The sequence below is a fragment of the Balaenoptera borealis genome, assembly GCF_965194805.1.
Source record: "Balaenoptera borealis genome assembly, chromosome: 3".
NCBI lineage: Eukaryota > Metazoa > Chordata > Mammalia > Artiodactyla > Balaenopteridae > Balaenoptera > Balaenoptera borealis.
Window position 1 is genome coordinate 113,213,817 of NC_138866.1, and position 19,820 is coordinate 113,233,636.

Here is a 19,820-nt window from a genome sequence, read left to right on the forward strand (position 1 = left end):
AGCTTGGTCTGTATGCCTAGTGTGGGGCCCATGCAGGATATTTAAGTAAGGATTTTCAATCAGTGTTTAACATAAACAGACTTTTTGTCTGTGGAATCTACAACTAGGAGAATTTATTAGAGGAATATGAATGTGTCAGGATTAACAGTCTCTAGAATAAAGCCACTCATGATATCTGTGTCCTTTTAAAATTGGCACTGCATTATGGACACACCACAACAATGGCTTTCATTTAATCCTTTTGTTTTATTCAAATGCCAAAACAAGTTTCAAGATACAAATTGTAGTTATACTCAGTTGTGTTTAATTTAAAAACATCAATTATGCTTTAACTTTCAAAACCAAATGTAAGTTGTTGTGACTAAAACGTCTCCCAGTGCATTTCTGGAGGACTGCCTTTAATATATTTAGTAGCTACTCCAATTTTCACTCTACAAAAAGGAAAATGATGAGGCTGTAAGAAAAAGATAAGGAACAGTTATAATATGAAAGACTTCCTGAGAAGAACTTCAACCATTACTAGGGAGACCAAGAAAGATACCAGTTTCTGTTCTATACTCTAGCAACCAGGCTTAAACACTTTGCAAAAGTGCATTTCTGGTCCTACCCCAGCCATAAATAGATATCTAACATCTCTTATTACATCACAGAAAACCCAATTTCATCAACAAGATGTAGAATTTGCTAATAGCTTAGGGTTCTTTTCCTAAGAAAATGGGGGTGGGGGCAGTAAGGGGAAAACTCAAGAGTTTATAAACTAAAAACTGAAAACAAATGTTTAAAGGTACTCTGATTTAAACAATTTCCAACGAGGCTGAACTGAACGAACAGTATAGGAACGTCTATCAATATAGTGGGAAAGAAAAAAGTTTAAAAGGTACCCAAATATTTTAATATTTATGGAATCAAATGAAATAATTTTCACTGTTAAGTCCCCCAAATTTCCCCCACTGTTTAGTTTTCTTATATAATGAAAGTTAATAACTTATATTTTAGTATGAACACATTCCCTTCTGCTGATAGCATAGATTTTCTTTAATATTCTATGAAGCCAAAGAATTAGACAAATATCCAGCACCAGAAAACAACAAAAAACTAAGTACTTTAGGTAAATGTATTAGGATGTTTTATTTAGCTCAGCACATGGCTGTAATGCTACTTTTAGAATTAGGTGTAGGCTTTTTCTGAAGATTTAAGGCAGACTTCAATTCCATCTGCTCACTCATGGTACTAAAATGGACCAAAGATGGCAAATAAATCAGACAAGTCAGCAAGAGAATGGCCTTTTTTTATAGTCCAATGGGGAAGTTTAGTGTCACGCATTAGTGGATAAGACTAAGAATACAGCTAAACAAATCATCAAAATAAGGTTCTTCAGGGTACTTTTTCCATGAAATCTTTAACTACTTGGAAACTACCTGTTCCAATTTTTAAGATGAAAAAAATTATAATATTTTCAGGAAACAAACATGGGTAGAAAAGGCTAAACTAAAGAATGGCATCCCAATCTTCAATTTTAAAGAATTTATTTTCCCATTTATAGTTACATTATTGTAAAATCCACAGTTATTGCAACACCTGCATTGCTTAAAAGAACTCCTAAGAATTTTTTTAAAGCATATTTTTTAAAAACCAAACCAAAATAATGTACATTTTGTCTCTGAACATTGTGTCATTAAAGTCCATGTAATGTCAGTCTGTATAAATCAATGTGATTACATTATATACATGATCTGATTTTTATCCTAAAAGCTTCTGACCATGTATGATATCCAAGAGAGATCCAATGCTTTTAATGTCAGACTGTAGAGACAGTTATGATCCTAAACAAAAGAAGGAAAACTTTATATACAGAAGTCTGACAGTTTAGCTGTTTGCAGCATCTGCTTGACGAGGCCATCCTTCTTCTTCAACTCCAGAGTCATACTCCTCTTCAGAGGATTCTTTCGTTGGAGCCCTGTAATGAAAAGCCATCAGTGTTTTTTGTTTTTTTAAATAAGAATTAGGGGTAAACACAACTTCTCAAAAAAATGAATAATAAAAAATTAATCCACTTAGCTAGAAATGACACACAAAGAAGGAAAATATTAAGAGCACTTCTAATACTAAGATTGCTTAATGGTAAAATATGGGAAACATTTAGAGCACACAACTAAAAACTACAAGTAGTTTTCCCAAACAAATTTTTACTGAAATAAATCAACAACAAGGCTTCAACTGTGAAGGCCTTTCCTCCAGCAAAAAAGTAGAATCTATTATTTTAACGAAAATGCTTGACATTTAGCATGTCAATGATAAAGAAGTGGAAAGCTTCTGATCAAACCAATATGACTCAAATTAGTCAAAATTATGATCAGACCACCACAATTCCTTTATATATTAATATTAAACAATAAAAATGAGAGATTATATCTCTTTGAATAAGTAAAGGTTGTTCAAAACCAATCAACTGCCTCATAAGTTACCTTAGAAGATAAGCATAAAACATAACATACATTGTGACAGAAATCTAATTTTTATGTAGGTAACATTAATGTCAAGCACTGTTTAATAAATATTTATTGAATAAATCGGGGTCAGTAAACTACAGCCTGCAGGCCAAATAAAGCCCATCATTTGTTTTGTAAATATTTATCTGAACACAGACATGCTCATTCATTTATGGACTGTAGCTCTAGCGCTATGAGGCAGAGTAGCTGCAATACAGATTGTATGGCCCTGAAGTATTAATCTAGCCCTGTACAAGACAGTTTCCTGACCCCTAGAATAGTTAAATAAAGCAGTGAAAGATATGTCAAACTTGTCAACTGATAAGATACAACTAAGAGAAAAATTATGTCGTCAAAGTTTTGGTCTTATGTGGGTCTTCCCTGGTGGTCCAGTGCTTAAGAATCCACTTTCCAATGCAGGGACACGGGTTCAATCCCTGGTCTGGGAACTAAGATTCCACATGCCGCGGGGCAACTAAACCCATGCTCCGCAACTACTGAGCCCACACGCCACAACTAGAGAGCCCACACACTGCAACTACTGAGCCTGCACGCCACAACCAGAGAGCCAGAGCCCACGGGACCACAACTAGAGAGAGGCCTGTGCGCTACAATGAAGAGCCCTTGCACCACAGTGAAAGATCCCACATGCCGCAACAAAGATCCCTCATGCCACAACTAAGACCCGACGCAGCCAAATAAATAAATAAATATTTTTTTAAAGTTTTGGTCTTATGAAAGACATGAAACAAGTAATTCATAAATTACAGAATTAGCAGCAAAGTTCATTTAAGTCTTTTCATTTGGATTACTTGTATATCTTTTTTGATACTTCTTCCTTTAGGAGAAAAAAGTGGAGACTAATTTTTTTTTAATATTTATTTATTTATTTGGTTGCACCAGGTCTTAGTTGCGGTAGGTAGGTGGGCTCCTTGGTTGTGGCATGCGAACTCTTAGTTGCAGCATGCATGTGGGATCTAGTTCCCTGACCAGGGATCTAACCCGGGCCCCCTGCATTGGGAGCATGGAGTCATCCACTGCGCCACCAGGGAAGTCCCAAGTGGAGACTAATTTTGAAGATCAATTTTCAAGACTCAAAATACCATTTTATAAACCAAAATTAGAAAATTTTTTTACAGAAAACTTGAGATAACTGATTCCTTTTTGATTTATAAGGATTTTTACACAATTTTATGACAGACCAATAAACCCTAGCAATAAAGAGCCTATCTTAAGCTTTAGATCTGTTTTAGTTTGACAATACACTTTACCGGATGTATCCTGGTTCCTTCTTTCCTTCTACTACTTCTTTGTCAACCTCCACACATACAATATCAGAATTAGGGACTTCGAACATTGGTTCTAGTAACAGCTTTTCCTAAAGAGAAAAAAGTAATGAATTACATGGAAAACTGAGGTTACATATAAAATGCTTGTATTCTATAGGTTATCAATCAAATTCATCAACTCAACAAATATTATGGAGTCCCTGTTATGCACCAGTAACTGAATGTTGAAAAGTCAATGTAAAAGCTTTCATATTCTTCATATTAAAACAGCTTCTAACTAAATTCAGAGAGAAGTCATTCTATAAGGGAAGGCTTTTTGTCTGTAGTTCTGCCTACTTAGGTCACCATGCACATACAAAAAGACTGTACCTTCATTTTGTATGTGATTCAGATGTTACTCAGAAGCATTCCTGACATACTCTATGACCAAAGGAGGTCAACTAGTAATCCTTAATTTGAAAACAATTTAATCCTAAATCATCTCTACCAAGCTATGACTTCAAACAGGCATTTGTCTCAAGTGCTGCAGTAGATCTAAAGTTATTTACTAAAGAAAACTAGTTTTGCCTATGAGTAGGGGCTGGATTATATTCCATCTTAAGGAAAATACTGGTTGAGTACATCAAATTTTCTAAAAATGTCAACTATATCACCTGTTCTTCTAGTTTACATGCTTATAAATCTGTCACAACACCTGAAGTCCAGGCCTTCATTAAAGAGTAAAATCTCAAATTGTGATGGATGTGTAGTTCTAATCAAAAAGTCCTACTGAGATGAGAGAAGTAATATTTAGCAGTGAAATCCTCAGAGAACAGAATATGTGCTTGCTTTGGGAGCATGTAGGGAAATAGTAACCCACTGTACAGCCAGACCTGGGGGAGTAGGGGAGAGAACTCTAAGGAAGAGGGTGGGTAGTGACTCAAAGTAGGCTGGGTCTCTAGGATTTGTAACAAAATAAAAATAGTGAGTTCATAACATACTGAAGAATTTAGGGGTAAAATGCCACAGTATCTACAACTTAATTTCAAACAAAAAACAACAATGAGGATTTCAATGGTTCTGAGAAGGCACTCTGGAGCTTAAGTCAAAAGGCCTATGTAGAGTTGTCTGAAATTCTCCTTCCCATGATCCTGATTTCCTCTATTTCATTAATCATATTAACTGTATGTCCTTTGTTGCAAACACCTTGAAGTTCCTTTTTAGAAAAAAGAAAAATATAATATACTGTGACCAAAAAAAAAAAAAAAAAAAAATCACAAAAAATATTAGACCAATTTTCTGGATGTATTTCCAGAGGATAACATCGAGGTTTAATATTCTCAAAATTCAGACCAAGAAATAATCTAGTTTCTGTAAATTTATGCCAACTTACCATTATGGACCGGAGGCCTCGTGCACCTGTTTTTCGTTCTAGTGCCAATCTGGCTATAGCTTTCAAAGCATCTTCAGTAACATTCAGTTCACACTACAAATATATTCAAAAGAAATAACTCAGATAATACTTGATGATATTTTCCTAATATAACCATGCAGTATTTGATCTACTAACTATTACTACCTACCACCATTACTGGTCTTTTTAGAACAAAAAGAGACTAATGCCCTGACTTTACAGGTAAAGAAATAAGTTCCAGAGAGTTAAGTACACTGATTAATACTCAGAAACACAGGGTCAGAATCTTTGTGTCTTGACTGACCCTATCCCCTTTCAGACTAAAGCATTTTTAGACTATAACTTAGTTGCTGGAAAATATTCATTTTAAAGAGTGTTACTAACCCTCTCATCCTATAGAACAAAGGTAAAACTTTAGACAAGTCTCTCTAAATTACCACAAATTCCAAAACTTATTGAGAAGTTAATGTACCCTCCCAAAATCAAAATACTTTGGAACATCAGATTTTATAAAATCTTGGTATTAAACAACTTTTGTTTATTAATTTCTACATCCAGAAAATGTAAAATTTAAGTGAGGTAATTATCTCTCATGGTGCTTCAGAACCTTGCCTTCAAAAAGCACTTGTTTCTATGAATTAACCTATGGGAAGGTATCAGTATGAATCCCAAGTTTGTCCTTAGTCCCTGAAGAGGTTTTCTACATTAACGTGGATTTTCTAGGACTTTATTCAACATTTATTGAACCCCTGTGTGTTTATATATTAGAAACTGAGTGATGAATCAGATACCACCTTTGCCCTCAAGAAACTTAAGTGTATTGGGTGGTGACAAATTAGCAAAAGAGCATTTACAGCATAGTGTTTGCACATGGTGCTAAGAGAGCACCAAAGTGGGGGCATCTAAATAAGGCTAGAGGACCACTGAAGGATTTTTAAGGAGGGAAGTGAAATAATTAGCTTTGTGTTTATTCATTCAGTAAGTATTTATTAAGAACTTAATATCTGTTTGTTGGACACTGTGTTCAATAATTTTAAAAAGATCCATCCTGGAAGTAAAGTGGGAGATGATAATATTTTGGTGGTGGTGGTCAGAGACAGACTTTAGATAGGGAGACCAATTAGGAAGTAAATGCATGGGTCAAGGTGAAGAATGATAAAGGAGACTGACTTGAGGTAGGGACAGTGGCAATGGAGAGAAGGAGACTGACATTTTGAGACACTAGGTTCAGAAAACCCAAACATTTGCTGTCTGATTAGATACATGGCTCCAGGTGTCTGGCTGCAGAGAAGTAGATGTGAGAGTTAACTTTAGAAAAAAGCACACCTAGTGTGTCACAAGGAGAGCAGTTAGGGTATCAAGGCTGAAAAGACAATCCTGTGTGCCTGGCTTGAGGGGTTAGGGGTAGGCTGCTAGCACAATTTCTCTCTATATAAATCCTTGGGCTTTAAGCTACAATGTCGATTTTAATTAAGAAAAAAATAAAGCCAACTCCTAAGTGTCTAATATGACACACGTGCCTTCCCTGATTCCTAGATCCATATTTAGTGAGGAATAGGCTGGTATTCCAGATAAGTATTGCTTTTTAATTTGTTAGGCTAACATATGTAGAGTTTCAATAGCAAAAAAAACCCCATAAATTAAGTAAGTATAAAAAATAAAAATCTAACCTTATCCATGCTGAATAAGGCCTGGTACTGAGGAATAACAGCATTACGTGGCTCAGTTAGTATTTGTACAAGTGTTTTCTCATCTAGGCTATGCAAAGGAACTACCACAGGCAACCGTCCCACAAACTCAGGAATCATGCCAAATTCAATGAGATCTCTGGCTTCCACGTGACGTAATAAACGATCTTTTTCTTCAATGTCTTGGTGAGTATTTGATTCTCCACTTCGATTGGCAAGGTCTGCAGCAGCTGCAGCCCTTCTGCCTTTTCCCAGATTAGATGGTGTTCCAAATCCAAGATACTGCCAAAGAAAAGACAGGTATTATAAATAACAGAATGAAGCTGCATCGTGCTCAGCATTTTACATGCATATCTCATGCCATCTTCACAACAGAAGAAAGTATTATCATTTATATTTCACAATGAAGAAAAAAGGCTTAGAGAGGTTAAGTACCTTGACCAAAGCTCTCACTGCTGCTAGTGGTAAAAGCCAGGATCCAAACTCAGGCCTATCTGCCTTCAGAATTGAGAACCTAACCAACTCTCAAAGAATGAATTCTAGTAAAAGTAGGTAAGTAAGAACTGTGAAGGGAAGTCCCTTAGAACTCATATAATGATGTTGCAGGATTTTTCTGAGACCTCTAGACTAGTGTGGCTTCCAAAATGTGCAAGAACTGTGGAAACAGAGATAGTAATTATTCTGTAACCAAAGTCAGTTTTGTAATACTGTAAACAGGAGTAGTGCCTATGGAACAAGCAGACTTAAAACGAAATTATCCACAAGTGTCTTAAGTCATTGCTAAGCATTCTATTAAAATCGTGATTTGGGGTTGCATACTATGAGTTAGAATATCCTATGAGTTAGAATATCCTATGAGTTAGAACATCCTATGAGTTAGAATAATTTCGATTTTATAAAGAACATGTAAGGACATCAAACAAAAATGGTAACTTTGCTGCAAAAAGTTGTGTATCTAAGGTGTATGGATCTTGCTTTAGTCAATATAAAAGAACTATACTCCAGGCAACTGTCCGAAGTTTAATTTTGATATGTCATACAACTTTTGTCAAAAGAACAAGAGAAGTACATGATATATGAGAAAACACCTAAGTTAAAAATCCATTCCTGATACTCTAAGCTGTGTATGTGGACAGTTAGTGTTATCAGAAAGCAAAATACCTTTCATTCAATAATTTAAGCATATATTAAGCATTTATTATATATACAATATAGGCATATATAGTAATAAATATATATACACATATTTATTATATATATGGATACACATTTATTAAGCATTAAGCATTATTATAAAACACTGAGGATACAAACCTGAAGACACCCCTTATCCTAACCTAAAGGGACTTCTTTACAGTGAGAACACATGAAGATATTAAAGCATCATAGGTGCAATGAAGGACAACTGTACAGGAAACTACAGCAGTGGAAAGAAAGAAAAGAGGAAATACTGGGGACGGAGGGTAGGAGGTGACCAAGAAAGTCTTCACAGAGGAATTGCCTAATCATTTAACAGACTGAGTCATAAAGAATGAACACATATTATCACCCAATACACTTCTGGATTTGTTTGAGCAAGAAATAAATGCTTATTGTGTTAAAAAAAATGAACACATATTTGCCAACTGGACTGAGGTGGGGAGGACATAAGCAAAGGCAATAGGAATAAAACTTAAGACTGCAAGCAGTTTCATATGGTTAGGAAAGAGGTAGAGGTAGAGGTATATTATTTATATTGTACTCCTGGCTTTCAATGAGGTTTGATAAAAACAGTAGCCAAATGGATGTGTTTAATCCTCTATAAAATCACTGTTGCAGACTCTCTTATGTCTCTGTCTTCTTTTCCTAAAAATCTATGTGACAGGGACTTCCCTGGTGGTCCAGTGGGTAAGACTCCACGCTCCCAATGGAGCGGGCCCGGGTTCAATCCCTGGTCGGGGAACTAGATCCCACATGCATGCCACAACTAAGAGTTCGCATGCTGCAACTAAAGATCCTGCATGCCGCAACTAAACATGCCACAACGAAGATCCTGCATGCTGCAACTAAGACCCGGCACAGCCAAAATAAATTTAAAAAAAAAAATCTAAGTGAAAAACTCTTTTTTAAATCTTTGTCTCTCATGAAGACATCATACCCTTCCTCTTTCAGGCAATAAAAACTAGCTCACGATTTCCCCCTACTTTTCATTAAGAAGTTCAAAGCTAAACAGAGTGACTTAATTTCCACTAAGCTGAAATGACCTAAACCTTCCTTTTGTATGTTTCTGATCTCTTTACTAACAATACTTTTAATTGTTCTTTTCTAAATGTTTCTAGCTTCAAATTCTTTTTGGAAGTATGAATTATAAATAAATATAAGAACATGGTCCTTGCCTTTGGTTACAGAATTTTGAATATAAAGTTCTCTCTCTCTCTTCCCCACCCTCCCCCATCTGTCTCTCTCAAACACATGCATGTGTGTGCATGTGGGCGCACACACAAATAATTTCTTCTTTCTAATTTGTTAGGCTAATTTATACAGAATTTCAAAAGCAAGAAAAACATAAATTAACTAATATGAAAAATAAAAATCTAACCTTATTGAGGAATAACAACACTACCTGGCTCAGTATCTGTACAAGAGGTTTCTCATCTAGGCTATGCAAAGGAATTAACACAGGCAACCATTTATTAGCAGCGTTATTTTATTATTTTTTTTTACTACTACTAAACTACTGCATTAGTAGCTACTACTACTAAACTAAAAACTAAAGTAAACTACTAAACATGCAAGGCCAAGGAGACTTAAAGCAAACAATATAGCGAAGAGGTGATCTATGATATATTCATTTACGTAGAATATATTATATAAAAGGTATCATTTGTGGCGATTATGTAAAACACAAAAGCATGGAAAACAGGCATGTTTTCGGGCTTCTTGCCACTATGCCGACATTACATTTTATTATAATCAATCAATAAATAGGTACTGGGCATGAACTTTGAGGATATGAAAAAGTAAGTTCCAGTTAAAATCAAGGCTTATAAGAATGTTTAAGAAACATCTATAAAACTAGGTGGGATCACAACCCTTCCTCCAACCTCCAAACTGCTTTCCTCCATTTGTGAATGTCAGCAGTGATCTATGTAGACGCTATGGGCAGGAGCAATGGAGACAAGCTCTTTATTGGGCTCCAGTGAATTGGGCAAGAGAAATGAGTAGAATTTTTATTGATACAGCAGCTACCTCAAATAATAAAAAACTCCTTAGATGAAATATAAAACTGAAATAATCAAGTTATACTTTAAAAATGCCCATATATAGATGATATTTAGAAATCTTCCAAACCACTACTCTGAAATTTTAAAAATAACTAGGCATATATTTCTGGTATACTCTAAGAAAACCTAACTCATAAAAATCCACAACTGGCAGATGGCAGATATGAGATTAGAAACTGAGGGTCCATCCTCTAACTTCAAATGTGCTCTCTCTCCTAGTAATCACTCAGAAAAACTTACCTTTTCATTTTTTCTCCTGCTGATGATTCTGTCCAAACCATTGAAAGCACCAGATGCAACAAACAGGATGTTTGTTGTATCAACTTGTACCGTTTCTCCACGTAGCTTACGAGAATTCTTTTCTGGAACATTGACTATTGTGCCTTCTAGTAGTTTTAATAAGCCCTAAATAAAGAATAAATGATTTATGGCATCATCATATAAGCGTATTATTTATTATACTTTAGGTAATGGGATTCAATGGGGAAAAACAATATGTGGTTATGGTCAATGAGCATAACTGAAGAAAACTCCCACATTTCTATAACTAACATGAAAATCTAATATACTATCACATTAATTATTCATAAATTTATTTGGAATAGTTATAGGACTCCTGATGCATTCAGGAAACAGTCAACCCAAGAGGTTGTTTTTGATGGTAAAGACATAGTTCTGACATAAAGATAGAATTATGGCTCTCTTAAGATGTTATCCAACCATGGTGGGAACATTCAAAATTTGAAAATATTTGAAGATTTGTCTTTCATGCAAATTAAAATTCTATTCTACTCCTAGTGTTAAACTTTGAGAATACCTATATTTTGAGATTCCTTTATAAAAAATATCATCCAGCACATTTTATAAGTGTGACTGTACCTGTCTATGTCTTGGTCAAAAAAACAAAAGCAATTTTCCTTACCCTGTAGTTTATGTCATAATTAGTTACAAGTAAAAGGTCAAGTTGCCCAATAGATCATTATGACTTTAAGTATGACTCTATAAGGCATAAAACTCTATTTTATCTTCTAATTAAGTGAAAAGAATAAGCTACATGTACATAGTTCATTTATGTCTAGTTAGAACCAGAACTTTCTTCAAGAGTCCTCTAGAAATGTTTAACTAGGCCTTTGTGTAATAAAACCAACAAAAATTAAATTTCATTTATTTCTTTAAAATATTTTTAATTTCCTAACAAAGGTAATTTGGTATTTAAAATCGCCAACAGCTTTCTCTTAGGACCTGAACTAAATGGTATGTGGAGTTTGGAGTAGGAGAAATAAACAAAACAGAATCTAATTGAATGTGAAACCAAACGTACAATATTTGGGAGGTTGATGTATTCCCTTCCTTTTAGTGGGCTTGAACAAAATATTCAACTGCTTACTTGCTGAACGCCTTCTCCACCTACATCCCGTAACTGATGAATGCCTGGCACACTGCCAATCTTATCTACTTCATCCAGAAAGACAATTCCTATAATTTAAGGAGGATTCTATTTATAATATGAAAAAGATATACACAAGATAACTCAGCTTTAAACAACTAGGTAGCTAGAGAGCAAGGTTATTTAATCTTTAACACTTAACATATACAATGGCTTAATACTATAAAAATACACTGCTAGCTTTCCCACTCATCATTTTGTGCAAACGTTTTATAATTTATTCTATAGAATATCACTTGGGTATGATAACCAATTCTCTATGACAATAGTTATCTACCCCACTAATGTTTTCAGGTTCTTTATTCTAAGAAGCTGAGATAGAGGTATAGTGTGAAAGCAGAAGGTGGATACAGGGCTGGTATTAGCAAAATTTTAGCTTATTTTTTTCCCATCTATATTCTTGTCTTAAAGGAATTTGGACAGGAAGCTGTCAAGCTCTTCATGTAAACAAGGACAGATGATAGATAGAGAAAACAGAAATGCAGCATCTATGACATCTCCTAAGTCAATAGCCTAATTTGTTTCTGTATACATCTTGCACTCTCCTGCACTTGTCCTTATCCCCTCCCTTACCCCACCCCAGCATTACGAGTCTAGAGGAAAGTCAGAACAGGAAAAACAATGATAGTATTAAAGATCTAATGGAATAGTAATTTAGCCTGTTTTCACCCTAGTAGCCATATTATAACATTAAGGCAAAGCAAACTTTGTGGCCCTTAGTATGCTAGAAAATGTTTAACATAGCTACTTTTATATAATTATAGAATTTTACTCCTTGACTCAAAATAAAAATTATATTCTCTTGCTATTAGACTGCTTCCCCAACAGACTATATCTGGGGACAAACTACACTGAAACATACCTTGTTGTGCTTTTTCTACATTATAATTGGCATCTTGGAGCAATTTGGCAATCACAGATTCAATATCTTCACCTACATATCCAGCCTGAGTCAAAGTCGTACAGTCACAGATAGCAAAAGGGACATCAAGGCATTTAGCTAGGGTTTGTGCCAGAAGAGTTTTACCTACAAATAGAAACAGTAACTAAAAATTTACTAAAAATATGTTGTCATACAATTTCTCTACAAAAATGCAATACAAATTAAATGTGAAGAATGTATAATAAGAAAAATTAGTGTTACATCTTTTCTCTACTATTACTCAGATATAATGGTATGCTATTTTCATTATTCCTGTTAAGATATTAGGGACTGGCCTAAAGGGCAATACCAACACCTCAAATTCAGTTCTAAGCCCTGTATAACTACCATAAGATTGGCCTTAGATTTTCTTCTTAAGAGTGAGAATCCCCCAGTCATAAGACACAGGTTACAGAATCATTTATATTCTATTTTTTTTTAAATGAGTAGTGATTTTTCAGTAAGTTATTTACCTGACCCAGTTGGTCCAAGCAGCAAAATATTACTCTTTTCAAGTTTTATGTCATCATGGGAAGAATCCAATACTTCACCTCCTCGTTTTTCCTGAGGTATTTGTTGGTTTACTTGTTGCTGCATTGATGCTCCTAAAGCATTACCATGTGGACTAATTCCAGCAATCTGAAGCAACTCTGAAAAAATGCCAAAGGAATTATTAGAGCTTCATTTGATTTTACTTCAAAAAATGCCCAATAAAACCCTACATCTAAAACCAATCACCTATTTAGAAAAAATTTAAATATTCTAACATTTTGCCTTACCTATAAAGGAAGAAAACCTCAAATTATCTAATGACAAATGTACAATACACAATGATTATTCAGGGAACCTCAAGCAAAGGAAATGGATTATTTTTACCTTCCTTATTTATATAAACTTGTATGAAGACTATACTTTTACTGAAAAGAAGGCAGTATAATAGGAGAACAGTGCTAGGAGTCAGAAAGCTTTAGCTTTGGTCCTTTATTTGCCTCTAAATAGCTATATGATCTTGAGCAAGTCATATGTACACTTTATGTTTCTATGCCTGTGTTTAAGAACAAAACACAAGGGCTTCCTTGGTGGCGCAGTGGTTAAGGATTCGCCTGCCAGTGCAGGGAACACGGGTTCGAGCCCTGGTCTGGGAAGATCCCACATGCCGCGGAGCAACTAAGCCCGTGAGCCACAACTACTGAGCTTGTGTTCTAGAGCCCGCGAGCCACAACTACTGAGCCCACATGCCACAACTACTGAAGCCTGCATGCCTAGAGCCCATGCTCCGCAACAAGAGAAGCCATCACAATGAGGAGCCCACGCACCACAACGAAGAGTAGCTCCCGCTTGCCGCAACTAGAGAAAGCCCGCGTGCAGCAACAAAGACCCAACACAGCCAATTAAAAAAAAAAAAAAAGAACAAAACACAATTGATTTGGAGGCACTTTGAAAGATAAACAAAGGTATATTATTTTTTTCAATACAAATGAAAATAAGCAGGGCTGTAGAGAAAGGGAAAAACACTGAACTGAGAAATAGGAAACTTGGGTTCTAGTCTCGGTTCTATTGTAGGAGCATGGCAAGTCACTTAGCTTTACTGGGCCTGCTTCCTTAGTGAAAATACTGAGACATATGACCTTTAAACAGTCTCTTCCACATTTAAAAATGATCCTGTGAGTCTACAAGAGAAACCAACTATGGTAAGATTCATTATCCCTGGCCCTATCTGAACTCCTGATTTTACAGGATCTCAACTGGATCACTGCAGTTCCTTTATTAGAGACATAATCTTAACTATATGAGAATCATATTGTTGGCGAACTAACAGTTTATCAGCTGGAACCCTTAAAAAAAAATCTTATTCTCACTCTCTCTTGGCTGAAGGAAAGAATCCCAATACTCTTTTCAATTAGCCAGATTTGTAAATATCCATATTGCTCCTGGCTCTCAGCAGTTAAGGTATCTGTGCTCATATCATACTTGTTTATATTTTCTGGATTTATTTTTAGGTTGTTTCTAAGAATATCAGTATCTTCCAATGCTTTATTATTTTAATCAAACCAACAGACAGATGTTCAGCAGACATATTATTATAGTCCTATTCTATCTGGCTGTCACTTTGAAACTATCTTTGGGTCACACCCTTTGGTAAAGGGTTATTCTAGTCATCAAAAATAATAGGCATTCAATAAACATTTGAATTTAATTATACTGTGCTCCATTTGACGGTTAATGATCAGCGAATAAATCACAATGCTATGTCTCAGTACAATTCACATCCGGCAAAAAAAATGCAGTCTTCTATATTAGTTCAGTTAGATAGTTGTCCCTACTAAACAAAAAAAAAGAAAAGTTTTTTTTTTTTATTTCAGCAAAATCTAGTTAGGAATTGTGACAATATAAGAAGGTGCTTGGCTGAAAAGTAGGTCTGCCCAATGGGGAAAAGATGATTTAGGTAATTTGGACAAAATCGCAAGAAGCATATTGACTACAGTGAAATCATATGACACGTGTATTTAACTTACTCTATGATTTAAGTTTTTTTAAAAAAGGAATAATTTAAATAGTACAGAACAAATGATGTTTGTCTTTCCATTTATGAAAATATGCCCCAGGGTAAACTTGAGATAACTCTCCTGTTCTTTCAGTTAAGTCTCTGTTCTTGCATATCTCTCACTACATAGGCAGCTCTCTATAATAAGGACTATGAGCAAGCAGGCTAGAATAGTTAGTTGTGTGCCGCTCATCAGCTATATGGCCCTAGGCAAACTACTTAAAATTTCTGTGCTTCAATTTTCTTATATGTAAAATGGTAGTGAAAGTAATAGTTTCTGTCTCATAGGTTTGGGGAAGATTAATGAGTATATACATGTAAAACACTTAAAACAGTGCCTGGCAGATAGTTTTATATGTGCTTTGGAAGAATTTACTATTAGTATTACCGTTTTCTTGTGTTTAAGTATTTGTATAACATAGCCCTTATATGCAAGCCAACTATTTCATTTCGTGCTTAACTTCAGAAAAACTTTATGTTCCAATGATGGAGGAAAAAAGCATCAATCTTAACATGTTAAAAAGACATATGTTGGTCTCTAATATGTGATTTCCAAAGGAACATCCAAGAATATTTTAATTATATATGACTTTGGCCTAATGCCCTAACTTTAAAAACTAATGCCCCACATAGGAGAAGACTAAACTATACATGAAAGTAAATTCTATATAAGCTCTCAAAATATTAATTTCCAAGTCAATCAATATATGTAATTACAAATTATTTTGCCTAAGTTCTTAAATACTGTTACTTGTTAACATTTATATTATATTAAATCACTACATACATTTTTTAAAAATCACTACACATATATTTTTTCAAAATACTCACTACAGACTTTTCTTTAATAATTCATAGTAGCTTCATCAGCCACCTGCCCAAATTTACGAATATATATTGATAGCATATTTTATTACATTTAATAAATCTCATGCCAGAGTTGGTAAACTAGTTATATTCTCATAGCTCATCCTGAATATATAGTACACTTCAAATAGCAGATGTATAATACTGTTTGGTTCAAAGGCAAATGTAAAATTATCAAACTTTTAAGTGAAAAATGTTCATACTGGCTTATCTATGTTTTTTGTCTTTTGTGACAACATGAATCTTTTTATAATAACTTTGGAACCTTCTCCCTCTGTATGGCAGCTATATCCACCTCCAAAGGATGGGTTCAAGACATCAGAATAGCCACTATCTTTGGTGTATCAGGTCCTTCCACACCCTCCATCAGACCATCTGATGATTATAGGGGCAGTCTAGGGCTCGCAACAATGAGTTGGTGCTTATGTATAATTAGCAAGTCTACACTAAGTTTCATAAACACCAAAAAATAAACAGTGTGGTTTCTGGCAAAGAGTAGCTGGAAGATAATCTGCCTCCCCTAAAATTTGTCACTTACAGGCAGACCAACTCTAATTGTATGGTTTTTTTAAAAAAAGGATATAATATTCAAGCTACAAATTTTTAAAAATACAACTTCTGTTAATATGCAGATCTAGAGGAACTGCATATAGTACTTTTTATTTCTCTACGTTATGCTTTAAGAAATATCACAACAGAAAAGATAAGATCAAATATCTAAAATAACCCAACATCTACACAAATTAGCTATGAAACTGTTCCAAAGTTATATATACCATGTATAACAAACAGGCTTAGATAATATACAATATCTTTCTTAGTAATACACAAGCAAATACATGTCTACCATTACTACTGCTGACAAACTTCACTGAGGTAAATCTCAAAAGGAAGAATGATTACAGAGGAGGACCTGAAGAGAGGTCACTTACTTGTAAATCTGTACTCATCCTCCCGTCTTCTTATTTCTAACTCTAAGAAAGAGGATGAAAATGGCAATGTGAAAATATTATATATTTGCTTAATTTAGGGGAACAAACAAGGAGTATTCCACTTCTTGCCCTCTTCCAAATATATTTAAAGAATATGTTCATTAACGTCCTTTCAGCTTTTCACATTATGAAAGAATTTATATGCTACCTCCTTTCTATATTAAAAAAACCCCAAAGATGCTTAATGATGGCAGTCCAGTTGCTAATATTCACATTTGTCAAATACAAAGCTGCTACCTATTTTAAGAAAAGAGTAGTAATAATTTAGGTCTTTAATAAGAGTTTAAATCCCTCATACTATAAATACCATGTAACCATTTGCTTTTCCAGCACCTAGAAGAGCTTAACTATTAATTTGTTGACTGAAGGAATCAGAAAAAATCATTTTGCTCCATGACTAAACAACGCGATTTGGACCTTATAAAAATGAAGGTTCCAAGTCTTTCAATAGTTACTATGATTTATACTTTCTAAAAAAGTAACTGATCCTACTACATGACTATTTTGCAGTAAGCTCAACCAGTGAACAAGTGTCTTCATTAAGCCAATCAGTTATATATTTAGTAGCTACTAAAAATAATTTAATACTTAAAGTATTTAGCAGAACTCCCTAAAATTGTAAAATGATGACTAAAAGAATGTAAAATGATACACTGTAGGACGAGTCAGAAATTACAGCTCCCTGGCCAAAAAAAAAACCACACACACAAAAAAAACCCTTAAAATATTTACACTGTACTCTATTCATAGTTTTTTAAATAAAATCATTCTATTAATATCACACACAATATTGTCCACAGTAAGTTGACATTACACAGTATATTGGTACATTAGAATCTATCATTAATAGGAATTATACTTTGAATCACTTAAAAATTTGTCCTGAACCTTGCACTATGTAGCTGGGGACTAAAAGGAAAGAGTGCTGAAAATGTTCTGTAAGCTTTATCATCTCCATATATCTCTGACTTAGGCAAATGAAATTCTGTATCCTGAACCCAAAAGAGAAGAACTCAAGAGTCACACAGAGAGCACTGCAATGATCCAGTCATGGGGAACTAGTTGTGGTCAAGTCTACAATTCAAAAATGATGTCTCAATCTGTATACCAGAACCCATGTACATATAACTGAAAACAAAAGTTTTAAGAAATAATACTTAAGTTGTTAACGTACTCTGGTATTTTCTACTCACACTTATTAACTCTTTTGTAAATGCTGTTGGCAATGTACTGAAATGATTTCATGAACCACTAATGGGAAGTGATCTGTATTTTGAAAAATGCTGTAGTGTACTAAAAGTATTTTAAGACAAAAGCAAAGAGTTCCAAATAAGGATTACCTCTAAAGCACAGTAATCTCTATTTTGGTCAATTATCAAAACACTAACCTCTAGGAGTTAATGATGTCTGCTTCTCAACTTCTGCTTGCTGTCTCACATTAGCTGGGATATTGTTATATATTCTCTTATAATGATTGTATACAGCAACTGAAAGCACCTTCTTGGCAAATGACTGGCCAACAACGTACTTGTCGAGGTAGTTATAAATCTGAAAAATGATTAGAGATGAACAATTTACTATGAGCTATCACAAAATATGCACATTAAAGTTACATACTGAGCACACTTTTTTTTTTTTGGCTGCACCATGCAGCACGCGGAACTTCCCCTACCAGAGATTGAACCTGTGCCCCCTGCAGTGGAAGCCTGGAGTCTTAACCACTGGACCACCGGGAAAGTCCTATACTGAGTACATTTACTTACAGTTTTAAATTTGAACAAAGATTCTCATCCAAAACAAAATGCCACAACTTCCCTGGTGGCGCAATGGTTAAGAATCTGCCTACCAATGCAGGGGACATGGGTTCAATGCCTGGTCCGGGAAGATCCCACATGCCACGGAGCAACTAAGCCCGTGCACCACAACTACTGAAGCCCGCGCGCCCTAGAGCCTGCGTTCCGCAACTACTGAGCCCACGCGCTGCAATTACTGAAGCCCGCGCGCCTAGAGCTCATGCTCCGCAACAAGAGAAGCCACCACAAATGAGAAGCCCCTGCACCGCAGTGAAGAGTAGCCCCTGCTCGCCACAACTAGAGACAGCCCACGCACAGCAATGAAGACCCAACACGGCCATAAATAAATAAATAAATGAACGAATGAATGAATGTTTGCTCCCTTTAGGTTTAAAAACAAAACAAAACAAAACAAAACAAAACAAAACAAAATGCAAAGGGCATGACACATTATGTAGCAATGATTCAGAGGCCCCAAACTTTAAAGGAACAAAACACAATTCTTTTGTTCTCTAGCTTAACAAAGTATCCCTGTACTCCTCTAGTGCTATGCCGGTTTCTATTCTATAAACAATGTCACTGATCCTAATTTTTGAAAGTTAATATTAAAGTCAATTAGAATACCTACACTTGCCACCATGGGTCTGAAGCTATCATCATTAATGTAAATCATTTTAAAAAATCCTTTTTACACCTCTCTCAATAATATGAATAATATTCTTCACAAAGACAACATATTATAAAACTAACCTTTTCAAAATAAGCATTATATAATCAAAGACCATTATACCACCAGTATCAATGTGTTTTAATGCTCATAAACATTTAGCTTCTTCTTAGATATTAACTTTAAAGCTATGCTTTTATCTAAATGGCAATCTAAAAGCCTTATTCTTGGTAGAAACTAAAGCTCTAGATGAAACTTGGATACTGCCAACAGCTTAGCACCTGGGATAAATTATTTCAGCTTTCAGAAACAGAAATTAACTGTTAATATTCACTAACTCCTGAAAATAGTTATTTTCTAGAACTTTATTCTCTAGAACTTTGACTCAGATGTCTGAAGTCTACACAAATTGGTGGGGAACATAAAGCTTAACAGCTATATTTTCCATTACTTCATTTATTTTTA

At 34.8% G+C, this 19,820-nt stretch overlaps 1 protein-coding gene across 3 annotated transcripts in view; it reads right to left on the reverse strand.

Moving 5' to 3' along the window:
- Nucleotides 1–226: 226 nt before the first annotated feature.
- The window catches only part of CLPX (caseinolytic mitochondrial matrix peptidase chaperone subunit X), a 36,319-nt gene continuing 16,725 nt past the window's right edge, over nucleotides 227–19,820 (reverse strand). Inside the window, exons 5-14 of one of the 3 annotated variants that reach the window (XM_082383319.1) lie at nucleotides 18,284–18,443; nucleotides 16,836–16,877; nucleotides 12,965–13,141; nucleotides 12,432–12,596; nucleotides 11,510–11,598; nucleotides 10,363–10,527; nucleotides 6,842–7,141; nucleotides 5,151–5,243; nucleotides 3,761–3,867; nucleotides 227–1,957 (exon numbers count right to left, since the gene is read on the reverse strand). In XM_082383319.1, coding sequence (XP_082239445.1) covers nucleotides 1,867–1,957; nucleotides 3,761–3,867; nucleotides 5,151–5,243; nucleotides 6,842–7,141; nucleotides 10,363–10,527; nucleotides 11,510–11,598; nucleotides 12,432–12,596; nucleotides 12,965–13,141; nucleotides 16,836–16,877; nucleotides 18,284–18,443 — 1,389 coding nt within the window. In that variant the 3' untranslated portion in view covers nucleotides 227–1,866. The remainder of the gene's footprint in view (nucleotides 1,958–3,760; nucleotides 3,868–5,150; nucleotides 5,244–6,841; nucleotides 7,142–10,362; nucleotides 10,528–11,509; nucleotides 11,599–12,431; nucleotides 12,597–12,964; nucleotides 13,142–16,835; nucleotides 16,878–18,283; nucleotides 18,444–19,820) is intronic. The other 2 variants (XM_082383321.1, XM_082383320.1) reach the window with 2 other exon arrangements.